Source organism: Lepisosteus platostomus, chromosome 8 (assembly GCF_059453375.1).
Source record: "Lepisosteus platostomus isolate fLepPlt1 chromosome 8, fLepPlt1.hap1, whole genome shotgun sequence".
Lineage (NCBI taxonomy): Eukaryota > Metazoa > Chordata > Actinopteri > Semionotiformes > Lepisosteidae > Lepisosteus > Lepisosteus platostomus.
This window is the reverse complement of record NC_142618.1, coordinates 17,904,973-17,932,140: the sequence shown is the minus strand read 5'-3', so window position 1 is coordinate 17,932,140 and position 27,168 is coordinate 17,904,973. Positions and strand designations below refer to the sequence as shown.

At 52.7% G+C, this 27,168-nt stretch overlaps 1 protein-coding gene across 3 annotated transcripts; it reads right to left on the bottom strand.

Annotated features, from left to right (window-relative positions):
• Positions 1 to 654: 654 nt before the first annotated feature.
• On the bottom strand, positions 655 to 26,474 carry LOC148656960 (lysine-specific demethylase 2A-like). 3 transcript variants are annotated; one of them, XM_088644274.1, is made up of 22 exons: positions 25,640 to 26,474; positions 19,885 to 20,023; positions 19,607 to 19,685; positions 19,295 to 19,341; positions 18,597 to 18,775; positions 17,221 to 17,327; positions 16,844 to 16,937; positions 15,413 to 15,566; positions 13,480 to 13,595; positions 13,251 to 13,377; positions 12,735 to 12,973; positions 12,573 to 12,650; positions 11,901 to 12,155; positions 10,124 to 10,258; positions 9,069 to 9,155; positions 8,324 to 8,662; positions 8,073 to 8,105; positions 6,241 to 7,550; positions 4,964 to 5,127; positions 4,239 to 4,385; positions 2,480 to 2,695; positions 655 to 1,987 (listed from the first exon to the last, which is right to left on the bottom strand). In XM_088644274.1, the coding sequence occupies exons 1-22, from the start codon at positions 25,673 to 25,675 to the stop codon at positions 1,806 to 1,808; spliced, it is 4,263 nt and encodes a 1,420-aa protein (XP_088500400.1). In that variant the 5' UTR covers positions 25,676 to 26,474; the 3' UTR covers positions 655 to 1,805. The 3 variants fall into 3 exon arrangements, with proteins under 3 accessions (XP_088500400.1, XP_088500401.1, XP_088500402.1); XM_088644275.1 differs by lacking the exon at positions 19,295 to 19,341; XM_088644276.1 differs by lacking the exons at positions 19,885 to 20,023; positions 25,640 to 26,474 and having other exon boundaries at positions 18,597 to 18,771; positions 19,607 to 19,687.
• Between the last annotated feature and the right edge of the window lie 694 nt (positions 26,475 to 27,168).

Sequence of the window (27,168 nt, the reverse complement as noted above, 5' to 3'; positions counted from 1 at the left end):
AATCTCCAACCCTGTTCCCATAGTTCAGTTTAGAAAGTTTTAGAAATGACCCGGAAACCATCAATTTACAAAGACACGGAACAATAATCATGAATTTAATTAAAATTATGTTATTCAGCCATCGCTTGGAACAAATCATCTGAACATCGTTAAACCCCTGAGGACCAGAGTTCACTAAATGCAATAAATTACTTGCTTAAGGTACACATCTGCAGTCTTTATAGAAAGGGGGCAATTGAGGGTCTTATAAAACTAACCCAAATGGAGCTCACCAGGATTAGGGCTGGAAACCTCCGAATTAGTGTGTTCCTTCCACTGGTGCCTGTACAGATCTGACGACAGGAACGGTCATTTAAAAGCTGTGGACAAGACAGGCTAGCCTTGATTAGACCAGACTTCTGGCCCATCAAGCGATGGTGAATTCTGAACTCTGCACTTGACCGCAGGACTCCACACTGGCCTTGTAATCTGTCAATCAGATGGTTGATTGGGCCCACATTTTTCTCACTACAGATTAAACAACGACGGCACCTAGTTTCTCCAGGATATGCGTGGATGACTTGAACGGTTTTCTGCCCACTCATTCCTCTCTCCCCGACAGCATCACAGAAAAAAAAACCCTGTTTTTTTAACGAACTTGTTGAAACCACATCCTTATCAAATGCAAAGCTTTTATTTTGATGCATTTTTTTTTCTTTTTGGAAAAGAAAACAAAAAAATAAAGAAAGTTTCTGAAAATAATTATAATGCTACAAGATCTGTCAGTCATTAAACAGTGAAAAGAGGGGGAAAAAAAATCTGAACATCATTTATATTCCTTTTTGAAAACAGAAGAGAGAGAGATGGGGGAGGAGAGAGTGGGAGACGGGGAGCCAGCAGGAGAGAGAGAAAGATTAAGACATTTACAGCACCATCAATATTTGTGTTTCCAATAGTCCTGCAATGGCCAGCCCTGCTGCAGCGCAGGTTACCACTCGCCCTGAAGGATCGGGCACGGGGGCCGCTTGTTGTGTCCGCTGGCGTCAGGGCGTGGCCACTGGGCTCTCGGGATTCTCTCCGGGAGGTCTGCGACCTGCGGCAGGGCACGTCGCCCGGGGAACGGGTCGGAGGAACGCCAGGACGGGCTCCGATCGGGCAGAGGCCCCGCGGGAAGCGGGTCTGGCCGGCTCGGAGGGGGCCTGCTGGTCTCTGCCCCGCTGGGGGCGGCTCGTCACCGGTGTGTGCCACAACGGCCTGGGTGGAGGCAGCGAAGGCGAGGCCCAGGGAGCTGTGTGGGCACCACGGCCTCCGTGATCTCCCATGTAGTGGCCTGTTCTTCACAGCTCCCAGAGGACTGACTCGGACAAAGAGATGTCTTGGGTAGCACGTGTACAGACTCGCTTCTTCCCCTGTGGAGTTTCCTGGATTTGGTTTTCTTACAACGCGTCTAACTGGAACACAATTAGTTCACTTCCTCTTAATATTGGAACTGATCGAGAGGTTGTGCATTTCTGAGCGGTCTGTAAAACACCAGCACCCCACCCTCACTAATTTTCCTAACCCCTCCACAGTCTGTCTGGGACTGTATGACACCCCCTCTGCCAATCTAACACCCTGTATCAGCTTGTCCTCGCACCGACAGTAGTCTCTTTCACAGTAGTCATTCCCCCCTGTGCAGGGCAGTCTCTCCCTCGCTCCGACACCCTCAGCATCACCTTGTACAACACACTCTTCCCCTCGGCACACCAGTCTCTCTCACACAAAACAAGCCTTTGTATTAGTTTATCCTCTGATAGTTCTCTTTGTCCGTACAGCATAGTCTCTCTCTATGAGATCCTCTGTATAAGCTTGTCCTCAGAAAGACAGTACAGTGCGTTGACAGACAGTTCGGAGATAAAGGCCTCGCAGGCTCTTCGGCTGATTCCCTTACAACCCCGCAGATCCAGAAGAGATAGACAAGACACCCGCTTCAAGAAGACCAGACAGTCATCCGTGAGCTTGTTACAGCCTGAAAAAGAGAAAGAAAGAGAGGGGTTAATACAGTCCAGACACACTGACTGGACACTCCAGTACATTAACACTGCACTGAGAGAGAGGGGTTCATACAGTCCAGACACACTGACTGGACACTCCAGTACATTAACACTGCACTGAGAGAGAGGGGTTAATACAGTCCAGACACACTGACTGGACACTACAGGACATTAACACTGCACTGAGAGAGAGGGGTTAATACAGTCCAGACACACTGACTGGACACTCCAGTACATTAACACTGCACTGAGAGAGAGGGGTTAATACAGTCCAGACACACTGACTGGACACTACAGTACATTAACACTGCACTGAGAGAGAGGGGTTAATACAGTCCAGACACACTGACTGGACACTCCAGTACATTAACACTGCACTGAGAGACATGTAACAGACGTACAGAACAACAAGGCTAGGCAACAAGGACAGAAGAACAAACTGACAGAGTGACAAACATTCAGCCCACCTCCCAGGTTGATCTCAGTGAGGGTGTTCCTGGTAGAAGACCCCACAGCGGTCAGCAGATTGACGGACTGGTCAGTGATGAGGCGACAGTGTGACAGATCCAGCCGGGACAACAGGGGCATGTGTCTAATAATGAGCCTCAGTGTGGCATCGCTCACTTCTAGACCAGATAGCCGGAAAGACACCATGTTCCTTAGCTTACTGTGATTGTCACAGCCTGCAAACACAGGGATAAGGCATAGGTTTGAAGAGCTTAACTCCATCCAGCAAAAGAAAACACTGCCATGCAGAGAAACAGGTTAGAGAACGTCTGAGCATGCAGCAACAGCTGAGACCCGAGACCAAATAGGACCGATTTCCATGGGTTCAAGTTGTAATATAAACCATGTCTCCAGCTCCACTTAATGGACAGGATAAGTAAGAGAAAACAAGACAATGAGAGAGCACAACATTATGTAGACGACAGCGAAAACGACAAAAACAATACAAAATAAAAAAAAAGTACGCTGTGTAGGTGCGTAGCGGTGCACGCGAGTATGGACGTGTAGCTATGGACGTGAATACAGTCATTTCTATTATAACGCAGGTTCCCATAACATGAATTGAGCAACTCGATTTATTGGGGAATGCGTTTTGCATGCTGGCTGTAACGTGACTTGAGTATACTGGGACTAGTGGAGCAAAAACTGCTGTGCAGCAGCCTCGACTCAGCGACAGGCTCATGGGATGCTGGCGGTTCTCTTGCGCGCTGGCGTCAGCCTCCGTCCAGCCTGCAGACACATCACAGCGCATCTGCGCTGAGCTGCTGTCATACAGCTATACGAGAGAAGCATGGTATAGTTCACACTACTCCTCTCAAACCTCCATCACGTCTGCTTGTGGGGAGTGCTGAACACATTTTATTTATACATTTATCCAATGTTCTTAGGGGAAGTAAAAAATGATAGTGGTTTGTATTGTTAAAAAAATGTTCTCACCCTCCTCCACTGCAGAATTTCTCATCCTTAGTGATGGAAATACTGATGCACACTATGCCTTACTTTTTTCCCCCATTTGATTTTGCAATTACAAAAACACAATGTATTCAAACTAATATGACCAATTACTATGGAAAAAAAAAAACCTTTGTTATTGTGAATCTGAACGCTCAAACCCCATTGAACCAATGGTTTCTAGAACATGATTTTGTAAAACACTGTTTTCCAAACCAGCTATCGCGGTATAGCAGACATGCTAGAGTGTGAGAGGGTGCGAGTATATTACTGTGTGTGTGTGTGTGTGTGTGTGTGTGTGTGTGTGTGTGCTTCACAAGAGGTCATAAGCTGAAGACTAGGTTTGTCTTTACCACAGAAACCAAATACTTTCATGCCAGGACGTCCCGATTCTCTGCGGTTTTGGTGAACGATAGTCATATGCTCTGACTGCCCTGCACGAGGAGGTTCAGCATCAATCCACAAAAGCAGGCTGCCAATGTACCTGCTTCAGTCACACACAGATGTGCAGTGGCAAACTCTGTGTGTGACAGAAATACAGGACTCAAGTCCAAAACACCAGCACCTGGAGGCAACCTAAATACCACACCTGGACACTGAACCTCCCGAAATCCCCGACATGCTCACAGGCAGCTACTGGCTCACAGAATAAGAGCTGAACACAGTGCCTGTGCGCCCCTTGGGGCTACTTGTTACCGAGGCCTAGAGCCATGAGCAGCTCTTGACGCTGGATGAATCAAAGTGATGGCGGCTGCCGGGTGAAAGTACCTGGGGGGATGATGAGGTCCCTGATCTGAGTATCTCTGACCCCCTCAGCCCAGCGCAGGTCCAGAGTCCTGAGGAGGGGACAGCTGGGTGTGCTAAGAGCTGACACTGACGACCATGAGCAGCCAGACAGCATCAGATCCTTTAGCCCTTGGCAAAGAGAGAAGGAAGTTAATACAGTCCAGACACACTGACTGGACACTACAGTACATTAACACTGCACTGAGAGAGAGAGGGGTTAATACAGTCCAGACACACTGACTGGACACTACAGGACATTAACACTGCACTGAGAGAGAGGGGTTAATACAGTCCAGACACACTGACTGGACACTACAGGACATTAACACTGCACTGAGAGAGAGGGGTTAATACAGTCCAGACACACTGACTGGACACTCCAGTACATTAACACTGCACTGAGAGAGAGGGGTTCATACAGTCCAGACACACTGACTGGACACTACAGGACATTAACACTGCACTGAGAGAGAGGGGTTAATACAGTCCAGACACACTGACTGGACACTCTAGTACATTAACACTGCACTGAGACAGAGGGGTTAATACAGTGCAGACACACTGACTGGACACTACAGGACATTAACACTGCACTGAGACAGAGGGGTTAATACAGTACAGACACACTGACTGGACACTCCAGTACATTAACACTGCACTGAGAGAGTGGGCTAACAGACTGGATGAGGCAGAGATGGCGAGGTTACCTGGAAGCCTGTTGATGAGCCAGGTAAGCTGTTTTTTGGAAATGCTGGTCCAGCTGAGGTCCAGGATGATGGGCTGGCGCTTGATGATGCCGGACAGAGCCTGGGGGCTGACTGACCGACAGCGGCTCAAGTCGATTCGTGTCCATAAGCGCTTGTCACAGGTCCTGGATTAACAGCACAACACTGGGTCAGGGCACAGCACTACAGCTCTTAATGGAGTCACAGCAGCCTTTCCATCAAGTGCAAACTGCAGGGAAGAGCACTTAAAGCTGAGAGCAGGAGGCATGTCTCCACAAAAAGCGTTGTGGGTGTGTGGAACAAGCAGCCCAGCCATGTTGTTCTAGCTTCACTCAAGAAACAACTGGATAAGATCCTCAAATAGCTACTAACACCCAAACAGGCTGGACAGGCCAAATTGCCTCCTCTCCTTGGCAACCCTTATCCCAAAAACAAGAAAATAAGATACCTGAGAGCTACTAGATCACCAGGTGCAGAGAAACATAAAAGAGCTAAAATCTTTTCTCTCCCCAGTATTTATGGGGAAACTGCGCAAGTCAGCACACCAAGCCCACAGCCCAAGATGACACACCGAGCCCACACCTCACTCTTTCTTAATCAATTACGACACAAGAGAACACAGTGAAAGTGCTGCTCCTTCAGTACTACAGCAAGCTGGCTCAATATGGCAGATGTAAAGTCAACAGCACATTGCGCACTCTCCAAGAGTGCTAGACACACCAGGCAAAAGAGAACCGGAGGAAACACAAAGCACTACAATCCCCCACCCAGCTACAGGAATTCACAAACACCATCACCTGGACAGGCATCCAGCCAGCCCAGCCTAGCCCAATCGCACCCAGCCACGCTCTGCCCATCATACACAGCAGAGCCACCACGCCATGCCCCGCCCATCATGCACTGCAAAGCTCCACCCATTATACACTGAATCTCCACCCACCCAGTCAAGCCCCACCCATTATACACTGAATCTCCACCCACCCAGTCAAGCCCCACCCATTATACACTGAATCTCCACCCACCCAGTCAGGCCCCACCCATTATACACAGAATCTCCACCCACCCAGTCAAGCCCCACCCATTATACACAGAATCCTCACCCACCCAGTCATGCTCCACCCATTATACACTGAACCTCCCACCAATCGTACACTGCAAAGCTCCACCCATTAGACGGTGATGCTCTGTCCCAGCCAGACCTGCCCCGCCCTGTTGTGCCCAACAACCCTCTGCCTAAACCCCCCTTGCCTGCGACTCACCATTTGTACCAGCTCTTGCACACAGTCATGCAGACGCACAACTCAGCCCGGGTCAGGTAGCGGAACACCGACACCCACACCTCCTTCTCACACCCCGGCTCGCTGCCCCCGTCCTGCGCCATGAGGAACGACGAGGATGAGGAGAGCGTGGGAGGGGGCGAAGAGGAAGCGGAGCCCCCGATGCTCGATCCTGCGAGCGCCGCGGAGAGGGTGTGAGAGAGCTGGGAAGAAGTCTGCTGGTGACCGTGGTGATTGAATGAGGGGTGGCTGGAGCCAGCGACGCAGTCGGGGCGACTGTCCCCTCGCTCCCTCCCTCCGTCCAGCCTGCAGACCACAACTCGGGCCTCCGACACCCCAAGCTCCGAGTGCCTGGGTGTGGAGAGGGATGGCTGAGCAAGGGGGGAGTTACTGGAAAAGTTTCGGGAAGCGCGGGACGATGAAGACCTCCTTTCGGAGTAGGGGTCGGGATTTTCAGACGCCATCAGTCCAGCCCTCGACTTTGGCCTGTGTAGGGACTTCCTTTGGATGTACCCCTGGTTGAGTTGTGTCCCTGTTTTGGGGGAGACGGCCTCCAGCTTGGGGACGATGGAGCCAGGGTCCCTTTTGGAGCGTGTGGGGCGCTGGAGAGTGACGGTGAGGTAGGAGCCGTTCAGCAGGGGGTCGTCGCTCAGATCCGACACCAGCAGCACGGGCGGGTCGGGCTCCGAGTCCGAGTGGGCCTCTCCGTCCTCCCCCTCGTCATCCTCCTCCACCCCTTCCATCTCTTCCTCCTCGCGGTCTTCGTCATTGGAAGGGTCTCTGCTGGACTTGTGCGGCCTGTTCTCCTTGCCGTGCGACGAGACGCCCCCGAGGCGGTCGCGCTCGCCCTCCGAGAGGCCGTCGTCTGTCCGCCGGGCCTTGCACTGCTGCCGGCGGCGGAAGCGCGCCCCCCGCTGGCTCTCCTCCTGCCTCTCGCCCTCCCTTTTCAAACCCCCTCTTCCGCTGTTGCGCCGGGAGACTAGAGAGGAGAGTCGGCCCAATTTGGGAGGGCGTCCCCAGGTGCCCCGCCTGCCGGTCCCCCTGTGCCGGGTGTCGGAGGCGGCGAGCGCCGGGGACAGCCGGGAGGAAGAGCGCAGGCGGGAGGAGGAGGAGGTCGTGGAGGAGCAGCCGGCGCGCGTCTGCGGCCCGTCCTCCACCTCTGCCCCGGGAAACTCGCACTCGTCGTCCTCGTCGTCGGGGGACGCGGCGTCGGTCTCGCCATCTCCGCGCCTCTGCTGCCGGAAGAGCTTGGCTCTGGAGTCTGAGGAAAAGGAGGAGGACGCCTTCCTCTTCTGGAGAGAGAGAGAAAGAGAGAGAGCACAGGAGAGGGGTTAGATTACAGCAAAGACTGGACACCATCGTCTGAGAAAGATAAAAAACAACCGGCTGTCTAAATGAGCTCAAGGACAACCCAGATTTCTGTCAGCACCACTTTTGGTTCAAGGGGGAGGAGACGGATTTCCCCAGCACAGCGCTATAAAAAGGCCGACCAACCACAGCAGCGGCCTTCGTTCCCCCTTAAGACGCTTTTCTGACTTCTGCTACTTCAAACTAGTTCACGCACACACAGAGGAGAGCACGAGGAAGCAGTCCTTCCAGCTCCCAGGAAACACCCTTCCAGCTCCTCGGTACCAGGCTCGGCTCAGCGGGAAGGGCGTTCCATGGGGAGCAGGGAGGACCCTCAGTCTAATTCTCTGAAGATGCCGCATGAGTTGCATTACTCCTGGCATTGGGAAGGACCAAGCAAAGGCACAATGACGCAAGGAGAACTCTCAGCCATCACAGGCATTTGAATAATTTTCTACTATACTCACAGAGTTTAAGATCTTGTCACGCTCCATTTTTATCTGTTAGGGAAAAAAAAACAGATGTCATTCAGATAGCAGAACAGCCCAATCCAGCTATAAAAGAGCAATAGAAAAGCAACAGATACACATAAAAGCGATAATCTATTTTAATTAAGTGGACTGTAGTAACGAGTAAGAGTGCTGTACTTCTTCCACAGTGCGTCCTCCACAGCTGTATTCACATCAGCGCTACAGTGCCAGTGGTGACAGTGACGTACCCTCTTTCTCAGATTGAACCCCAGAGCCCCGGCTCTCCTCCGCTGTTGCTGCTGTTGCTGCTGCAGTAGCAGCCTGTGGGAGGGAGGGGGCGCTATTCTGCGAGGACGCTGGCTGAGGGAGGAGGATGGTTGACGCCGGGACAAGGGCAGAGCTGACAGTGGGAGAGGGGGTTTACCAGCATGTTTGCTGGACCTATACCCCCCTCCCTCATCCCCCTCCCCGCCCCCTCCACCACCCACTCCCTCCCTCAGGGAGCGCTTCTCGGATGGGGGGGCCGCTGGAGAGAGAGAGCCTGCTGACGCCACACTGTCCTCATCCCCTTCATCACTGACTGAGGACTGAGAGAGAGAGAGTGAGAGAGAGGGGTCAACACAGTCCAGACACACTGACTGGACACTACAGGACATGAACACTGCACTGAGAGAGAGGGGTCAACACAGTCCAGACACACTGACTGGACACTACAGGACATTAACACTGCACTGAGAGAGAGGGGTTAATACAGTCCAGACACACTGACTGGACACTACAGGACATTAACACTGCACTGAGAGAGAGGGGTTAATACAGTCCAGACACACTGACTGGACACTACAGGACATTAACACTGCACTGAGAGAGAGGGGTTAATACAGTCCAGACACACTGACTGGACACTACAGGACATTAACACTGCACTGAGAGAGAGGGGTTAATACAGTACAGATACAGTCACTGAGAGAGCGTTCCAGGGAGCTGCCTTACCTCAGTCTGCGTGTCTTTGGCCAGAGTACACTTGGGACACTCCCAGCAGCTTGGCAGGTCCTTGTTCACCACACCCTCTCCTGACACCTGAAGAGAGGGAGGTTGAGTTGTTGGAGTAGTGTAGAAGGAAAGCTTGCATGTACAGATAAATATTGAAGTATGGAATCACAGGACTACACTAGCCATATTAAAATGATTTTTACATAAAAGGTTGTGAGAGTCTAGAACTGTATCTGAGCCAATAAGCTGGCTTGTTTAATGTTTAATTCTTCTCCTTTGTAAGATGGCTTGTGTCCAAATCTCCTCTTGATGTGTTCAACACCGTGCAGGGATTATTTCTTTATCACGATTGCAATGAAATCCCAGGTAAAAACATAAAGTATGTTTTCCTGGGTAGCAATGCAGGATTGATGAACACTGTGCTAATAATTAGGCACAGACACAGTGATAACTTCAACTCCCCAAGCGTTTAGGTTCAACATTTGAAGTGGAAAAATAAGGAAAGAAATCTTGTTCCCTACTTTATGGCACAAGTACATCGTTATTGAACACACATGCACAGATATGGTGACTTCAACTGCATGTGCAATGAGAGGATACAGTGTTACTGCGTGTGCAGTGTATGCAGTCAGGAGCTCAATCTGTATGTGTTTGCAGTCAGAGGATACAGTGTTTCTGCGTGTGCAGTGTATGCAGTCAGGAGCTCAATCTGTATGTGTTTGCAGTCAGAGGATACAGTGTTTCTGCGTGTGCAGTGTATGCAGTCAGGAGCTCAATCTGTATGTGTTTGCAGTCAGAGGATACAGTGTTTCTGCGTGTGCAGTGTATGCAGTCAGGAGCTCAATCTGTATGTGTTTGCAGTGAGAGGATACCGTGTTACTGCATGTGCAGTGTATGCAGTCTGGAGCTCAATCTGTATGTGTGTGCAGTGACAGGATACAGTGTTACTGCGTGTGCAGTGTACACAGTCAGGGCTCAATCATACCTGTGTGCAGTGAGAGGATACAGTGTTACTGTGTGTGCAGCTATTGAGTGTGCAAAAAGCTTTCAGTTACCTTGATACAGTCGGGATGTGCAATCTGCCCACAGGCCGTGCACTCCATTAGGGTGAGAGAGAAAACTGGAGTCTCACTGGGGTCCTGAGAGCCCTCCCCACACACCTCACACACTGCTGACAGGGGCAGGCCAGGCTGAGAGACAGAGAGATGAAGAGACATTAACAGCATCCACACACACCCACAAGGTTTGAGACAGTAACAACGCACGCACGCACGCACGCACGCACGCACGCACGCACGCACGGCCAGGTGTGAGATTTAGAGTCCACATATGCTTCAAACGTTACAAATACAGTCATGTGGTAAGTATTAATCTTTGTGGGGAGAAATTAGAATATTCACACTGCATTCATCAGGCACACACAGTCTGATGTGTGCAGTGTGAGTGTGTGTTATACTTCGCCTGTAACACTAATGTTTTTCACATTATCAAACACATGGAAACCCAAGATAATTCAGGTCCTCATTTGTCAAAAAAATGTCATCGGAGATGATGCTTCTATAAAAATTAATGACAAGAAGTCTGCTGGTAGTGATGTCTATTTTAAAAATACTGCTTATCCCAGAAAAGTAGAGGCATGTCAAACCCTCACGAACAAGCACCGGGTGCTAAACCTGGCCTGCAGCTCAGTTTGTCGAAAAAGCGGATTCTCGGTGTCACAGGAGACAAACTCCAGGCATTTCACCACCTCAGTAGTGACACAAAAGTGCCTGTCGTGTCGAGATATCTTGAGTCAGTTAATCAGCAGTACACGTGCAGAAAGAACACCAGGGCAGAAGGGCAGCGGCGCCTCTGGGTGCGAGTCGGGCAGCGCTGACCGGAAGACGCGTGATTTTAAATCGGCTTCCGAAGAGAGACGGGTGGGGAGGCTCATTCGCCCTCGGGCAGAGCGTGCAGTTCTGGAGAAAGACCCCCTCGACTCGGGGGTCTGGAAACAGCTCTGAGAGTCCTTTTCGCTCGACCCCTGCACCCATCAACAGTGCCGTGTGCTGACGGAGACTGGGGTGAGAGGAGGAGCACAGTGCCAATCTAAAACACCGTGTTCTGCAGTAAAACTACCCAAGGATTAAATAACTGCTGTTGCAATCACTAGCTGAATTTATTTAAGGGGTTAAGACCAAGGGGTGAAGGACGAAGGAGAGGGGTTAGGGCACTACGCAGCTGTAAGTCGTTCTCACTCCTGTATGCTAGGCCTTAAAGTCTGCAAACCGTTTTCATGGACCTCTGGTTGTGCAAAGTTAGAATTGCTCAAGCGGAGCGTTGCGGAACTCGAGAAGCGACTTTCCGGGTGTTTAACACTGATGATGTCCCCTCACACTCACTCCATCACCAACTACCCCCAAAAGTCACAAAATTGACATCTGGCCTCTTTCCATCCCATCGGGGATCACCGCTGACGGAGAGCGTCGAGCAGCACGTTCTGGCACTGACAGGCGGAAACGCACACAGGTGTTATTCAGTCAGAACAACTGTCCAAAATCTCAAAAACTGGCTGGGTCAGGAAATGTAATTAAATAATAGTTGCGCTGTTATAGCACAATTAACAGTTTCCAGACAGCATTCATTTTCGGAAATAGTACAGCTGAGACTACTAAGAGAGCCTGCTTTGCCGTCCATCTCCAAAGCAGAGGACTAGACATCACGACCCCGGCGACACAGAAGTGGGCTGGACAGCGCCGGAAACGAACACATACATGTCACATGAGCAGACACACGCGGCAGCTCCACACACAGACCTTCACATCACCCACTGCGCCCCCTCTCTGTACTCACAGCGAGACACTGGCGGAGCACGCAGGTCTGTTTCAGACGCCCGGGGCCCCCGAATTTCTTCATGTCTCGGCAGAAGTTGCAGACGCCGCACTCCTGGCGCAGACAGGCGGCACAGCGCTTGCAGCGCACCCGGCGCCTGCGCAGAGCCGACACAGAGGCGGGGCGGGGCGGCCGGGACGGCGCAGGACACGAGGGGTACAATCGTGGACGCCCCACTGGCAGTGGAGGAGGAGGGCACGGCTGGTACCAGGAGGGCTGGGAAAATAAGGATTAAGGATTACTACTGACACTTGGCCTCTTTCATTCCCATCGGAGAACACTGATGATGGAGAGCATGTCAGGGGTTAATACAGTCCAGACACACTGACTGGACACTACAGGACATTAACACTGCACTGAGAGAGAGGGGTTAATACAGTCCAGACACACTGACTGGACACTCCAGTACATTAACACTGCACTGAGAGAGAGGGGTTAATACAGTCCAGACACACTGACTGGACACTACAGGACATTAACACTGCACTGAGAGAGAGGGGTTAATACAGTCCAGACACACTGACTGGACACTACAGGACATTAACACTGCACTGAGAGAGAGGGGTTAATACAGTCCAGACACACTGACTGGATAGCACAGATTCCAGCATCAGTATTAGATGTGTAACTCACTCTCTTTGGCCACTGTACTATGGGAACTCCACTATAAGCTAGTTTGGGGTCATCATTAGCATGTTCTTGCAGCAGGACCTGCGATGACAAAGAAGACAGTCAGTCTACACTATCATTTCAATAACGGTTACATATAACACAGAGACAGGTGTAGTTACTAGCCTTGATGTCATGCAGCAGAGCAGGGGCGTTGTGAATGCCAGCTGGCACACACTTCTTGTGGGAGGGAAGGGACTCCAGCTTGCCCAACAGGTTCCATAGCCCCTCCATTTCAAAGGGTGTCAGGTGAATTCTCCCATCAGGGCCAACTGGGGAGGCAATAGGGGAGTCGTCCTCTTCTTTCAGGGCATGGCCATTAATGGGTTTGGCCTCAGTCGAGGAGGAAGGATCAGGTTTCAAACCTTAACAAGAGAGAGAGGGGTTAATACAGTCCAGATACACTGACTGGACACTCCAGTACATTAACACTGCATTGAGAGAGAGGGGTTAATACAGTCCAGACACACTGACTGGACACTCCAGTACATTAACACTGCATTGAGAGAGAGGGGTTAATACAGTCCAGACACACTGACTGGACACTACAGGACATTAACACTGCACTGAGAGAGAGGGGTTAATACAGTCCAGACACACTGACTGGACACTACAGGACATTAACACTGTTGAGAGACTCACCAATGCCTAGCGACAGCCTCTGAAACTCAGGAGTGAGGTAGGAGGTCTTGGTGAGGCTGTACAGGTATCTCTCCAGCACATACCAGCACATCTCATAGTAGAAAGGGTAGCGAAACTTCGTAGGTACCTACAGCGAGATGGACACAGGCAGAAGAGTCAGGCCATTCTCTTTCATTCAAGCCGTATGGCACAAGCACAGCCACAGCAGTGTGACCGAGTGGAGACTCACTCTGGTCCTGTCCTCAATGCTATAGATGTGGAGCTGCATGGGAATGTTGAAGCTGTGCAGGAAGTTCCCCCCAAACACCAGAGTGTCCACTGGGGTGTAGACGGCGTGGATCCAGCCTGCAACAAAGCAACACAGAGAGAGAGAGGGGGGCGTTAAAACTTCCCAGCTCATGGAGGACACTGGAGAAGCCTGCCATATTTCCCAGAGGCCTGAGCAATTCTGAGGGTCAATTGCCAGGAGGAAGATAATTCAAGCTCGCAGTTACCCAGAGAGAAGCTGGACAGAGCAACGTCTGAAGTTTAATATTGCCTTTTTTTTTTTTAACATGCACCCAGGACCAGGGAGTGCACTCGCCCCTGTTACTGCAGCGTGATTTTCATTCCACTGATCGCAGCCTTCACTGAGCATGTTGGACAGAGACCACAGCCCCACGCTGACCACCTCTGCGGCCGCTCCCTCGAGAGACCTGCCCGAGGACATCACGAGCTCTTCTAAAGCCACTGGGGACTCCGCACAGTAACACTCGCATCCAAACCAAACAGCAGAGGAAGAGCCAAAGAACCTGGCTGGACAGCTCTGCAGAAAAAGCACACCTGCTGTAAGAAAGGTGTGTTTTTACAGCTCCCTCGCTCAAAGGGCACGAGGACCCAGGGTCTGTGCGTCAGACTCGAAAGGGAAAGTACCAGCAGCAGTCTCGCACAAGACGCAGCAGTCGCGCTGTAAGCTGCAGGGGAGCCCGAACATCCCTCGGGGCAGCTGTCCTTGGTTCAGAAGTTCACGCAATTTTTTATTTTTTTTAGCAAAAGCTGAACAAATGTTTAGATGTCTTCTTGCCAAAATCGCAGGGGGGGAAAAAAAATGAAGAGGCGGTCTCCTAGGTTACCATCGCGACCTTTTCCGACGCAAAGCATGATGGGATGGAAACACGTGCGCTACAGACCCCGAGAGGATTTCTTTTCCAGTCTTATTTGGGAAGATGATGCGGCCACGGGCGCCCTGTGTTGTAAAAAAAGATGCTCGAGATATACGATCCCCAACTGCAGCAGCAGGTCCGGTGCCGCGCCGGGAGAACGAGGGCCGCGAGTCGCGCTTCTCCAACGGCGGCTCTGCAGCAGCAGCCGCGTTTCTTCTGAAGCCGAACAAACCCTGGCTAACGAGCGCCCAGCACACTCGTGGTGACGTGCCACCGGTTCAGGAACGCAGTCATGTTCCTAAAAGCCTGTTTACTGGGGCATTAGGACCCACATGGACCGCAGGGTGAGCGCCCCCTGCTGGCCCCACTAACACCTCTTCCAGCAGCAACCTTAGTTTTTCCCAGGAGGTCTCCCATCCAGGTACTGACCAGGCTCACACCTGCTTAGCTTCAGTGGATTGCCAGTTGTGAGTTGCAGGGTGATATGGCTGCTGGCCCTTACCAATCATGGCCTTCTAATAATCCCCCCTCTGTGAATTGGCTACATTACTCTGCTCTCCTCCCCACTGATAGCTGGTGTGTGGGGAGCGTTCTGGCGCACTATGGCTGCCGTCGCATCATCCAGGTGGGGCTGCACATTGGTGGTGGTGGAGGGGATCCCCATTACCTGTAAAGCGCTTTGAGTGGAGTGTCCAGAAAAGCGCTATATAAGTGTAAGCAATTATTAAATAAGCAGCTGACAGGCTCAGGCAAGCACCGCCCGGGCCACGGAGGTCCGCCCGCAACCATCTCCACTGAGGTCTCCTGTCGCTCGGGATCCGGACAGTCCCACCAAGAGAAGAAACAGAAGGGCACTGCTGAGCACCGGGCGAGGCTCTGGTCAGGTTGGAGGGGACCCCAGCCTACCGTCTCCCCCGTGAGCCTCTGGCAGCAGGTGTGGGCACACAGCGGAGAGCTACTTCCTGAGGGGAACACTCAAGATCAGCACCCTCCAGAGTCTGACCTCAGCGCTGCCCTTACCCGAGGGGATCATGAAGGTGTAGCCCTGCTTCAGCTCGATCCTCTGGCAGTCGCTGGCCTTGTCCCCGAGGAAGATGTCGCCTTGTTTGCCGGACAGGACCCAGTTCTCGTACAGCTCCAGATTCTGAGCAGTGGGGGGTATCAGCCAAAACACCTAAAGGGGCAAAAGGGGGGGGTTAATACTTTAGATCATATTAAGTACATGGCCCGCAGGCCATATTCAGCCCACCAAGTATATCGGTTCAGCCTGCATGGCAGCTGCAGCCACAGCCATCAGCTCGCTGCTGAAGTTCTCTCCCTCTGTCCAATCACGCTTGATGTCACAGCCCAATCTGACAGGAGCATGGGGATCGATGGCCGAGATTATGGCCGAGGCGCTGGTGTGACTGTACCAGTCTGGCGCACAGTGCTCGCTGCTGAGGTTCTCTCCCTCTGTCCAATCACGGTGCCCCGGCTTCATGACGTCACAGACCCACTCTGACAGGGGCGTGAAGCCCAAAACTCGAGGACACAAACCCCCCCCCTCCAAACTCCACACAAAACCCAAAGCAAAAAAAAAAACGAATCGGGCAGAAATCCTGCAAACCCCTTGTCCAAACTGTGGAGCAAGCTCATTTACTGAACCACCGATGGTCTCTCAGTAATTGTCCCTGAACACAGCAGAAAGGGCCTTTCAATTCTATTAAAGAATAGCAACTTGGGGTTCAAGACAAGTGGAGCAATATGTCTTCGTAGACGGTAAGTGAAAGCCAACAGGCTTGATTTGTACAAGGAGCTGGTATCAAAGAGCTAAAGCAATATTTGTTAATTAATTGTGTTCTTTTAATTCCTAATATCAAACAGTACCCCTTTAAACTGCTATTTGTTAATCCAATTTAAAATTCTGGAGCTCCACTAAAAAAAAACAGTTACAAAAGAGATGCTTTGAGCAGATCACAAGTGCTGCGTCAGTTTCTCAAGCAAAGTTCAAAATGGGTGCTAGTCAATAAACCAAAGCACATATAAACAAGACATGTCCGATCATTGTCTATATCTTATTAACCACTATCACTGCACTGAGAGAGAGGGATTCATACAGTTCAGACACACTGACTGGACACTCCAGTACATTAACACTGCACTGAGAGAGAGGGGTTAATACAGTCCAGACACACTGACTGGACACTCCAGTACATTAACACTGCACTGAGAGAGAGGGGTCAATACAGTACAGACACACTGACTGACACTACAGGACATTAACACTGCACTGAAAGAGAGAATAATGGAAAGGAGTTCCATTTTTTGCAATCTTCCTTCCTTCAGAGCCACATGGTTTTTATATCTGTTCCATTTGTGTCTTCTCTTGAGATTCAGTTACTCCATTTCCCATTAAGCCATCATGACCTACCATACCGGCAGTTGAAAATGACAGGAAACCAGCTGAATTACCTTTCCTCCCCTTAGTATGTGGTACCAGACAGAGGTGCCTCCGAAATCGATGTGGAAATCAGTGTAACAGCCCTGGACACTCATCAAACAGTACCTGTGAGCAAGAAAGGGGTGAATACAGTACAGACACACTGACTGGACACTACAGCGTTCACCACTCCTTAACACTACTGCCTCTTTCTGACTTGATCTACACACCCAGCGTAATTCTGACTAATGTACTGAGAGGTGCTATATGACCAAAGGTCTCATCATGGTGGTTTTCTGAACGACAAGAGTATTACCAAAGTGGAGTGTTGCAACAGTTTAGCCACTGCAGATAGTGAAGGTTCTGCAAAAGTGGTATACAGAAACAGGGTCAAACTGCACACACTTACTTCTGTACTTTGGGGTACTGCATCTCTATAATGGCATTAGTGGAGTCTCTCTGTCTCTCCTTCAGATGGCGAGGCCACATGTTATCAACCCAGTCAATCACATCAACCTGGAGGGGTTGAAGAGGGGAGAGAGAATTAACAAGAGATGATGAGTGCAGAGTCAGCCTCAGGGACAAGCACTATTAACTTTCCACACAGGGGTAGCACTACACTGCACCCCACGCTGAAGTACTGCTCCACAGGGGTAACACTACACTATAGTGTAGCCCCTACACTGTAGCCCCCTCTGAAGTACTGCCCCACAGGGGTAACACTACACTACACCCCACTACACTATAGCCCCCTCTGAAGTATTGCTCCACAGGGGTAACACTACACTATACCCCACTACACTATAGCCCCCTCTGAAGTATTGCTCCACAGGGGTAACACTACACTATACCCCACTACACTATAGCCCCCTCTGAAGTATTGCTCCACAGGGGTAACACTACACTACACCCCACTACACTATAGCCCCCTCTGAAGTATTGCCCCACAGGGGTAACCCTACACTATACCCCACTACACTATAGCCCACGCTGAAGTACTGCTCCACAGGAGTAACCCTACACTACACCCCACTACACTATACCCCACGCTGAAGTATTGCCCCACAGGGGTAACCCTACACTACACCCCACTACACTATAGCCCACACTGAAGTATTGCCCCACAGGGGTAACACTACACTACACCCCACTACACTATAGCCCCCTCTGAAGTATTGCTCCACAGGGGTAACACTACACTACACCCCACTACACTATAGCCCACACTGACGTACAGCTCCACAGGGGTAACACTACACTACACCCCACTACACTATAGCCCACACTGACGTACAGCTCCACAGGGGTAACACTACACTACACCCCACTACACTATAGCCCACACTGAAGTACAGCTCCACAGGGGTAGCACTACACTATACCAAACAGTGAAATAATGTTACACAGGGGTACTGGCACACTACATCTACGACACTGACCAGCAGTATTAATGGTACACTGTTAAGCATACCAGGCATGAACAACACTGCACTAATGCAGGCCTAGCCACTGACGATATGAGCACAACACACAATACAAGTGAGAGGTAACCACACGCTGTACCTTTACTGCCAGGGCTTTTGACTGAGATTGAGAATTATAAACACAGAAAACCTGTCTTCATGTGTGTTTATGGGCGATAACATACAAAGGCAAAACAAAGATCATCCTCCAGGAATATAAATGAGGGTAACACTGTCAAATGTGGGCACTGAATTGATGGTACTTTGCATGTCGGTGTTTGAAAGAGCACGACCACACAAATATTAGGACACAGAGACTCACAGAGGCAGGCCTCTTGACCAGGTTCTCCAGCTTGGTGTGGCTGAACTCTAGACTGATGACATTGTAAAGCTTCTCCCTCTGGCTTGGCGGTGTCTCGTAGTACCTTCGCCACTGGGCCATGGACATCTCTATACCCTTCTGTGTGTTCACATCCATCACATCTACCATCCGCCTACTGCCTGAGAGAGAGAGAGGGGTTAATACAGTACAGACACACTGACTGGACACTACAGGACATTAACACTGCACTGAGAGAGAGGGGTTAATACAGTACAGACACACTGACTGGACACTACAGGACATTAACACTGCACTGAGAGAGAGGGGTTAATACAGTACAGACACACTGACTGGACACTACAGGACATTAACACTGCACTGAGAGAGAGGGGTTAATACAGTACAGACACACTGACTGGACACTACAGGACATTAACACTGCACTGAGAGAGAGGGGTTCATACAGTCCAGACACACTGACTGGACACTACAGGACATTAACACTGCACTGAGAGAGAGGGGTTAATACAGTCCAGACACACTGACTGGACACTACAGGACATTAACACTGCACTGAGAGAGAGGGGTTAATACAGTCCAGACACACTGACTGGACACTACAGGACATTAACACTGCAACTGTCATGCTGACGATGACAAAGTTTCAAGAAAAGATCTGAAGAACTAGAGCGTCTTACCAACAAACATTTTGACGTCATTCACACTGAAATCCGGATCAGGCATCCTGACAGAGAGAGGGAGAGAGCAGGTGTTACAGCACAGCGCCTGGTCACTGCGGTAAATGCAGCACTAGGCAGCACGCTGACAGCAGACGGAAAGGAGATGAGCACAGACTCGCTGCTGCTGGCAGGAAGAGAGAAAGAGGAAGGAGGGCCGACAGGGGAAGAAGGTGGCAGAGAAGCAGAGGAAGGGGTGGACAGGAAGCCAGATGCAGTGGGAGAGGCGAGCGAGGGCGGCAGAGACGGGATGGGGCAAGTGGGAGGGCGTACTTGATTCCCAGCCCTTCCGGCTTCTCGAAGATGATGGGATCCCGCAGCCCCTCCCTCTGGATGTACTCAAAGGTGAAGTCTGGCAGAGAGAGAGGGAAGAGAGGGGTGAGAGCACTGAGCACACTGCTGCTCTCTAGCTTGACCAGCCCTGTCGCTTTCTCCACCCGTCTGTCTTCCCGAACTGATCGCCCTGGCCCCCTGTGACACACTGCCCTGGCCCCGGGCAAGCCTATCCCCGCCGCCTGTCCGAGTGCTTCCCGAGAGCCGCGCACACTGACCTTTGCCCTCCATGTGCTTGACCAGGTTGGCATTGTATCTGTCGCTCATGAGCTTGTCTTCCAGGTCAAAGGTTCTCTTGCCTTCTATCTCGTCATCTGAAATCCCGTCGTCTTGGTAACGCCTGCGCGTGCCGGAACGCTTGGAAGAGAATTGTTAAAAACGTTGAATTACCAATTACCACATCCCGCCCATCATCGGCACCAAATCTCCATGGGCAACACTGGCACAAACCTAGATCCGAATGAAATCACACACTCATTTTGGTTCCCACAGACGCATGCAGAAGACAGAGCGGGTATAATTTACTGGGCGGCTGGCACAAAGCGACCACTCAGAGATGCTGTAATACTCCCAGGGCTTCGCCAGCTTCAGCACACAGGATGGCTCTGAATAGGCCCAGACTCCCACAGGTGACCAGACTCTCCCCGACCACGCTGCACGGGGAGCCCCATCCTTACGGGTTTGAAGACAATCCGGACCTGTTCCGAGGAGGTGCTAGTCCACTCGGGGAGAGAAGGCATTTCCCCGCCTCTCTCCGGCTGCCTCTGTCTTGTGCTGCGAGCCGGAAGAGGGGGATGGGGAAGAGGGACGGATGACTGTTTATCTCCCCAGCGGGGTACAACAGATTAAAAAGGGATAATCCCTCCATTGCCAGCCCCTGGATCCCAACTCCAACCCCCACCCACATCCTGCTCTCTCAGTTCAGGGGTACCCCCTCCCCCCCCATCCTCCTTCTCTCTCTCAGTCCAGGGGTGCCCTGCTACCTGCAGTAGCGCTGACCCAAGCACATGGCCAAGCTGCACAAACACCTCGCTGGGACGGGGGGGGGGGAACCCACAGGCAGCAGGAGAGTCCATCTGCTGACCCGAGTCCGTCCTCCATTCATTCCTGGTGTCACACTAGTAGTCAAGCAGAAGAGCGCAACCTACAGCACCTCCAGATTCCTTCAGAACCAGGGTGGGACAGGAAACGGTACCCAGTCTACATCGACCACACGCTCCTGTAGCTCGTGTCCTGTCAGTGCTGCTCCGGTCCAGTCTACACTGACCACACGCTCCTGTAGCTCGTGTCCCGTCAGTGCTGGTCCGGTCCAGTCTACACTGACCACACGCTCCTGTAGCTCGTGTCCCGTCAGTGCTGCTCCGGTCCAGTCTACACTGACCACACGCTCCTGTAGCTCGTGTCCTGTCAGTGCTGCTCCGGTCCAGTCACACTGACCACACGCTCCTGAAGCTCGTGTCCTGTCAGTGCTGCTCCGGTCCAGTCACACTGACCACACGCTCCTGTAGCTCGTGTCCCGTCAGTGCTGCTCCGGTCCAGTCTACACTGACCACACGCTCCTGTAGCTCGTGTCCTGTCAGTGCTGCTCCGGTCCAGTCACACTGACCACACGCTCCTGTAGCTCGTGTCCCGTCAGTGCTGCTCCGGTCCAGTCTACACTGACCACACGCTCCTGTAGCTCGTGTCCCGTCAGTGCTGCTCCGGTCCAGTCACACTGACCACACGCTCCTGAAGCTCGTGTCCTGTCAGTGCTGCTCCGGTCCAGTCACACTGACCACACGCTCCTGAAGCTCGTGTACTGTCAGTGCTGCTCCGGTCCAGTCACACTGACCACACGCTCCTGTAGCTCGTGTCCTGTCAGTGCTGCTCCGGTCCAGTCACACTGACCACACGCTCCTGTAGCTCGTGTCCTGTCAGTGCTGCTCCGGTCCAGTCTACACTGACCACATGCTCCTGTAGCTCGTGTCCTGTCAGTGCTGCTCTGGTCCAGTCACACTGACCACACGCTACTGTAGCTCGTGTCCCGTCAGTGCTGCTCCGGTCCAGTCTACACTGACCACACGCTCCTGTAGCTCGTGTCCCGTCAGTGCTGCTCCGGTCCAGTCTACACTGACCAAACGCTCCTGTAGCTCGTGTCCCGTCAGTGCTGCTCCGGTCCAGTCACACTGACCAAACGCTCCTGTAGCTCGTGTCCTGTCAGTGCTGCTCCGGTCCAGTCACACTGACCAAACGCTCCTGTAGCTCGTGTCCCGTCAGTGCTGCTCTGGTCCAGTCACACTGACCACACGCTACTGTAGCTCGTGTCCCGTCAGTGCTGCTCCGGTCCAGTCTACACTGACCACACGCTCCTGTAGCTCGTGTCCCGTCAGTGCTGCTCCGGTCCAGTCTACACTGACCAAACGCTCCTGTAGCTCGTGTCCCGTCAGTGCTGCTCCGGTCCAGTCACACTGACCACACGCTCCTGAAGCTCGTGTCCTGTCAGTGCTGCTCCGGTCCAGTCACACTGACCAAACGCTCCTGTAGCTCGTGTCCTGTCAGTGCTGCTCCGGTCCAGTCACACTGACCAAACGCTCCTGTAGCTCGTGTCCCGTCAGTGCTGCTCTGGTCCGGTCTACACTGACCAAACGCTCCTGTAGCTCGTGTCCCGTCAGTGCTGCTCTGGTCCGGTCTACACTGCAGTCTGGCAAATTTGAGTCACCTCTTTCTGCAATTCACTTTCAAAAGAGACCCTTTCCATGCAGCCCAGCCATGAACTCCTGAACAAACTGCCTCTCAGCCTGTGGTGAGAAGACACACTGATATCCTCTGCCTGACTGAACAGCCACTATACCTGCAGCCCCACAACGGACAGCACCCCCGCGCCACACCATCCCCCCACACCAGACAGCACCCCCATCCCCCGCCGTCCCTCCACACCACACAGCACACCTGCACAGGCTCCTGATGTAACTCAGCCGTTTCCTGCAGCCAGGTAACACGCACCCCAGAGCAGTACTGATGTTCATGTTACCATCAGACCTGCACAACTGACAAACTCTGCTCCTTCTACTATGATGAAATTATCAACAACTGCACCTCCCTGCAGAATAGGTGCCCCTGCTGTTGACAGGAAGAAGCCCTGATGGTAATAAGACAATTACAGAGTGCAGCACATGTGGGGACCCCTGGGTTAGAAACTGCACCGCTTACATAAACACCAAGCAGGACCCAATGTCTGTGGAAAAAACATCAAAAACTGCACTGAAGAGGAAATATTGGTGCTCCTGGGGGTTCAAAGCAGCTGGTACCCCAAGACTCCCAGCCCAGAGAGGGACGCTATCAGGGGCTAAAAGCAGCTGGTACCCCAAGACTCCCCCCACACCAGACAGCACCCCCATGCCCCAACATCCCCCCACACCAGACAGTACCCCCACGTACCCCACACCAGACAGCACCCCCACGTACCCCACACCAGACAGCACCCCCGCGCCCCAACATCCCCCCACACCAGACAGCACCCCCACGTCCCAGCCCAGAGAGGGGCACTCTCAGGGGCTCAAAGCAGCTGGTACCCCAAGACTCCCAGCCCAGAGAGGGGGCGCTCCTGGGGGTTCACGGCAGCTGGTACCCCAAGACTGCAAACCTAGAGAGGGGCGCTCTTGCGGGTTCAAGACAGCTGGTACCCCAAGACAGTGAGCCCAGAGAGGGGCGCTCCCGGAGGCTCCCTGTCCTGTTAGTGCTGCTCCGGTCCAGTCTACACTGACCACACGCTCCTGTAGCTCGTGTCTGGTCAGTGCTGCTCCGGTCCAGTCTACACTGACCACACGCTCCTGTAGCTCGTGTCCGGTCAGTGCTGCTCTGGTCCAGTCACACTGACCACACGCTCCTGTAGCTCGTGTCCTGTCAGTGCTGCTCTGGTCCAGTCTACACTGACCACACGCTCCTGTAGCTCGTGTCCGGTCAGTGCTGCTCTGGTCCAGTCTACACTGACCACACGCTCCTGTAGCTCGTGTCCTGTCAGTGCTGCTCCGGTCCAGTCACACTGACCACACGCTCCTGTAGCTCGTGTCCGGTCAGTGCTGCTCTGGTCCAGTCTACACTGACCACACGCTCCTGTAGCTCGTGTCCTGTCAGTGCTGCTCCGGTCCGGTCTACACTGCAGTCTGGCAAATTTGAGTTGCCTATTTCCACAATTCAGACTCAAAAGAGACCCTTTCCATGCAGCCCAGCCATGAACTCCTGAACAACCTGCCTCTCAGCCTGTGGCGAGGGGACACACTAATATCCTCTATCTGACAGAACAGCCACTATCCTGGCAGCCTTAAGAGTCTAAAAAAAGGACACTCCAGAGGAAAGAGAGACTTGTGGATCTTGATTACCATTTGCCAACAGTCTGCCCTTAACCAATGCCACTACAACAGGCAACCTTGAGGACTTCTACATAGCTCCGGAGGCTCCCCCTACACTTCCAAAGAGCAGAACGTTTCTGATATTCACGCTTCTTGGAGCTGACTGACAGGAGCACTTATAAGTGTGATTCAATGTGAGACTTGTGCTTCCAGATTATGGAATTATTTATGAGAAATCTGTCTTTTCTTGTTGATGTTCTGTGTACCCATTTCAACAGAGTGATGCCTATACCCAGAGAGTTCTGTGTATAAGACAGCACTAAGCACTGGACACCTGAGGGCCACACGCAGGCACTTCCTCTCACCCACCGGAACAGCAAGGGGAACTGGGAACGCCATCCCGACCACAGATACTCACTCTCACCATCAGTCTAGCAGCAGCAGAGTGCAGGACACAGCCACTTCCAGCTGACCACCTAACCACATCTGTCGCACCCCGCCGTCCCCCCACACCAGACAGCACCCCCACGTACCCCACACCAGACAGCACCCCCACGTACCCCACACCAGACAGCACCCCCGCGCCCCCCACACCAGACAGCACCCCCACGTACCCCCCACACCAGACAGCACCCCCACGTACCCCACACCAGCCAGCACCCCCGCGCCCCAACATCCCCCCACACCAGCCAGCACCCCCGCGCCCCAACATCCCCCCACACCAGACAGCACCCCCGCGCCCCAACATCCCCTCACACCAGACAGCACCCCCGCGCCCCAACATCCCCCCACACCAGACAGCACCCCCGCGCCACAACATCCCCTCACACCAGACAGCACCCCCACGTACCCCACACCAGACAGCACCCCCACGTACCCCACACCAGACAGCACCCCCACGTACCCCACACCAGACAGCACCCCCTCGCCCCAACATCCCCCCACACCACACAGCACACCTGCACAGGCTCCTGATGTAACTCAGCCGTTTCCTGCAGCCAGGTAACACGCACCCCAGAGCAGTACTGATGTTCATGTTACCATCAGACCTGCACAACTGACAAACTCTGCTCCTTCTACTATGATGAAATTATCAACAACTGCACCTCCCTGCAGAATAGGTGCCCCTGCTGTTGACAAGAAGAAGCCCTGATGGTAATAAGACAATTACAGAGTGCAGCACATGTGGGGACCCCTGGGTTAGAAACTGCACCGCTTACATAAACACCAAGCAGGACCCAATGTCTGTGGAAAAAACATCAAAAACTGCACTGAAGAGGAAAGATTGGTGCTCCTGGGGGTTCAAAGCAGCTGGTACCCCAAGACTCCCAGCCCAGAGAGGGGCGCTCTTGGAGGCTCAAGGCAGCAGGTACCCCAAGACTCCCAGCCCAGAGAGGGGCGCTCATGGAGGCTCAAGGCAGCAGGTACCCCATGACTCCCAGCGCAGAGAGGGGCACTCTTGGAGGCTCAAGGCAGCAGGTACCCCAAGACTCCCAGCCAAGAGAGTTGCGCTATTGGAGGTTCAAGACAGTTGGTACCCCAAGACTCCCAGCCCAGAGAGGGGCGCTCATGGAGGTTCAAGGCAGCAGGTACCCCAAGACTCCCAGCCCAGAGAGGGGCGCTCCCGGGGCGTGCTGTGACTTACCAGGCGCTTGCTGTACCTCGGTCTGGACTCGTCCATGCCGGCTCACTCTCGGGATGCGGCTTTTGCAGGGGTTCAGTTTGAGGAGTTAATCACCTCTTTGCTTCCTTATTCCCCTCTTCACTTATTGATGCGGTTTTGTTTTGTGTTTCCACTTAATTCCCGACCATCCAGTACAGCACCAAAAACAAACGAACAAAAACACGTCCGAGAGAAACAACGTCGCTTTTCGAATTATTTTCAAACGGCTCTGTGGCTTCGGGAAACCGAGGGCAGCTTTATCACAGCGGACAGACCCCGGGAAAGAGAGAGGGGGCCAAGCCGCGATCAGGCACAGCAGAGAAAACGAACTAACATCCGCACGAAGATTTAAATGTCGGGAAAACAGACTTGACTTCTGCCTGACGGAGCCCCACGGATCTCCTCCTCCCGAAAAGGGACAGGGAGAGAGCGGCTCCCCTCTCCTGCTCGGTGCCGGAGCGCCGCTCTCCCGCTTCCCGGTGTCGGCAGCCGGTCTCCGGGCGGCTGTCGGCTCTGGCAGCCGCTACGAGCGAAGGGCTCGGCGGACACGGAGTCCAAGTTTAAATTTCCTCGGCAGCGATTCCGACCAACTTTGCGCCCTTCAGCTCGGCGAACTGGAGGTCCGCGTCCGCCCTGCAGCCGCGGCAGGAACCTCCCGGGCAGCGCTACGAGTCCACCTGCACACTTTCACACCCTACTGGTGTATTTTGCGGGTATTAGGTATTATTTTTGGCGTTATTAAGCGATAAAGTTAGTGTGCTCTCTCTACCTCTCCGCCATTTTCAACTCGTCACAAAACACACACACACCACTGGCTTCCTAGGAAGACCCACCTCCTCCCCCTTCTCGGGCCAATAGGAGAACGAAAAAGGGGAGCCGGCTAGGCGTCGATTGGCCGTCACAGACGCCAATCCTGAAAGGAAATGGCCGAATGTGATTGGGCAGACCTGCCAAAAAGTTGAGCCGCTCCCCACGTGGGGTCAGAAGACGGCAGCCGGCCAATGGGCGCCCGGATTAAGGAGAGAAGGCGTTTACATTGGTCAGAAGTTGGCGTCGGTCACAAAAACGGGGTCACTGAGCGAACCAATCAGCGGGAGCTCTCAGCAGTTTCTAATCTGGAATTTAACTGCGAGCCTCCTCTCCAGTCCCTTTGCTGACCAATCAGATCGTGGCAAAGCGCGTCTTTGGGGGATGCGATTGGTTGACGTGAAAAAAAATAAAAAAAGAATTCCAGCGCCCTGCGATTGGGCAGCTCAGGAGTGCTATCCGCCCGTTAGCGGGAAAACACGCCCCCTCGCGAGCCTTTATCGGGAGTTTAAATGCAGGGCGCGGCCGATGATTGGCTGTCAAGCGGGATCGCAGGCGCCGATTGGCTAGCGAAGTCTGTCAACATAACGTCACAGCCAGGAGGACGGAAAGAGAAAGTGGTCATAAAGAGTGTCTGTGTGTTCTCTGTGCATTATCTCAAAATAGCTATCAAGATAATGTTACCTTGCAAAATACAACGAGAG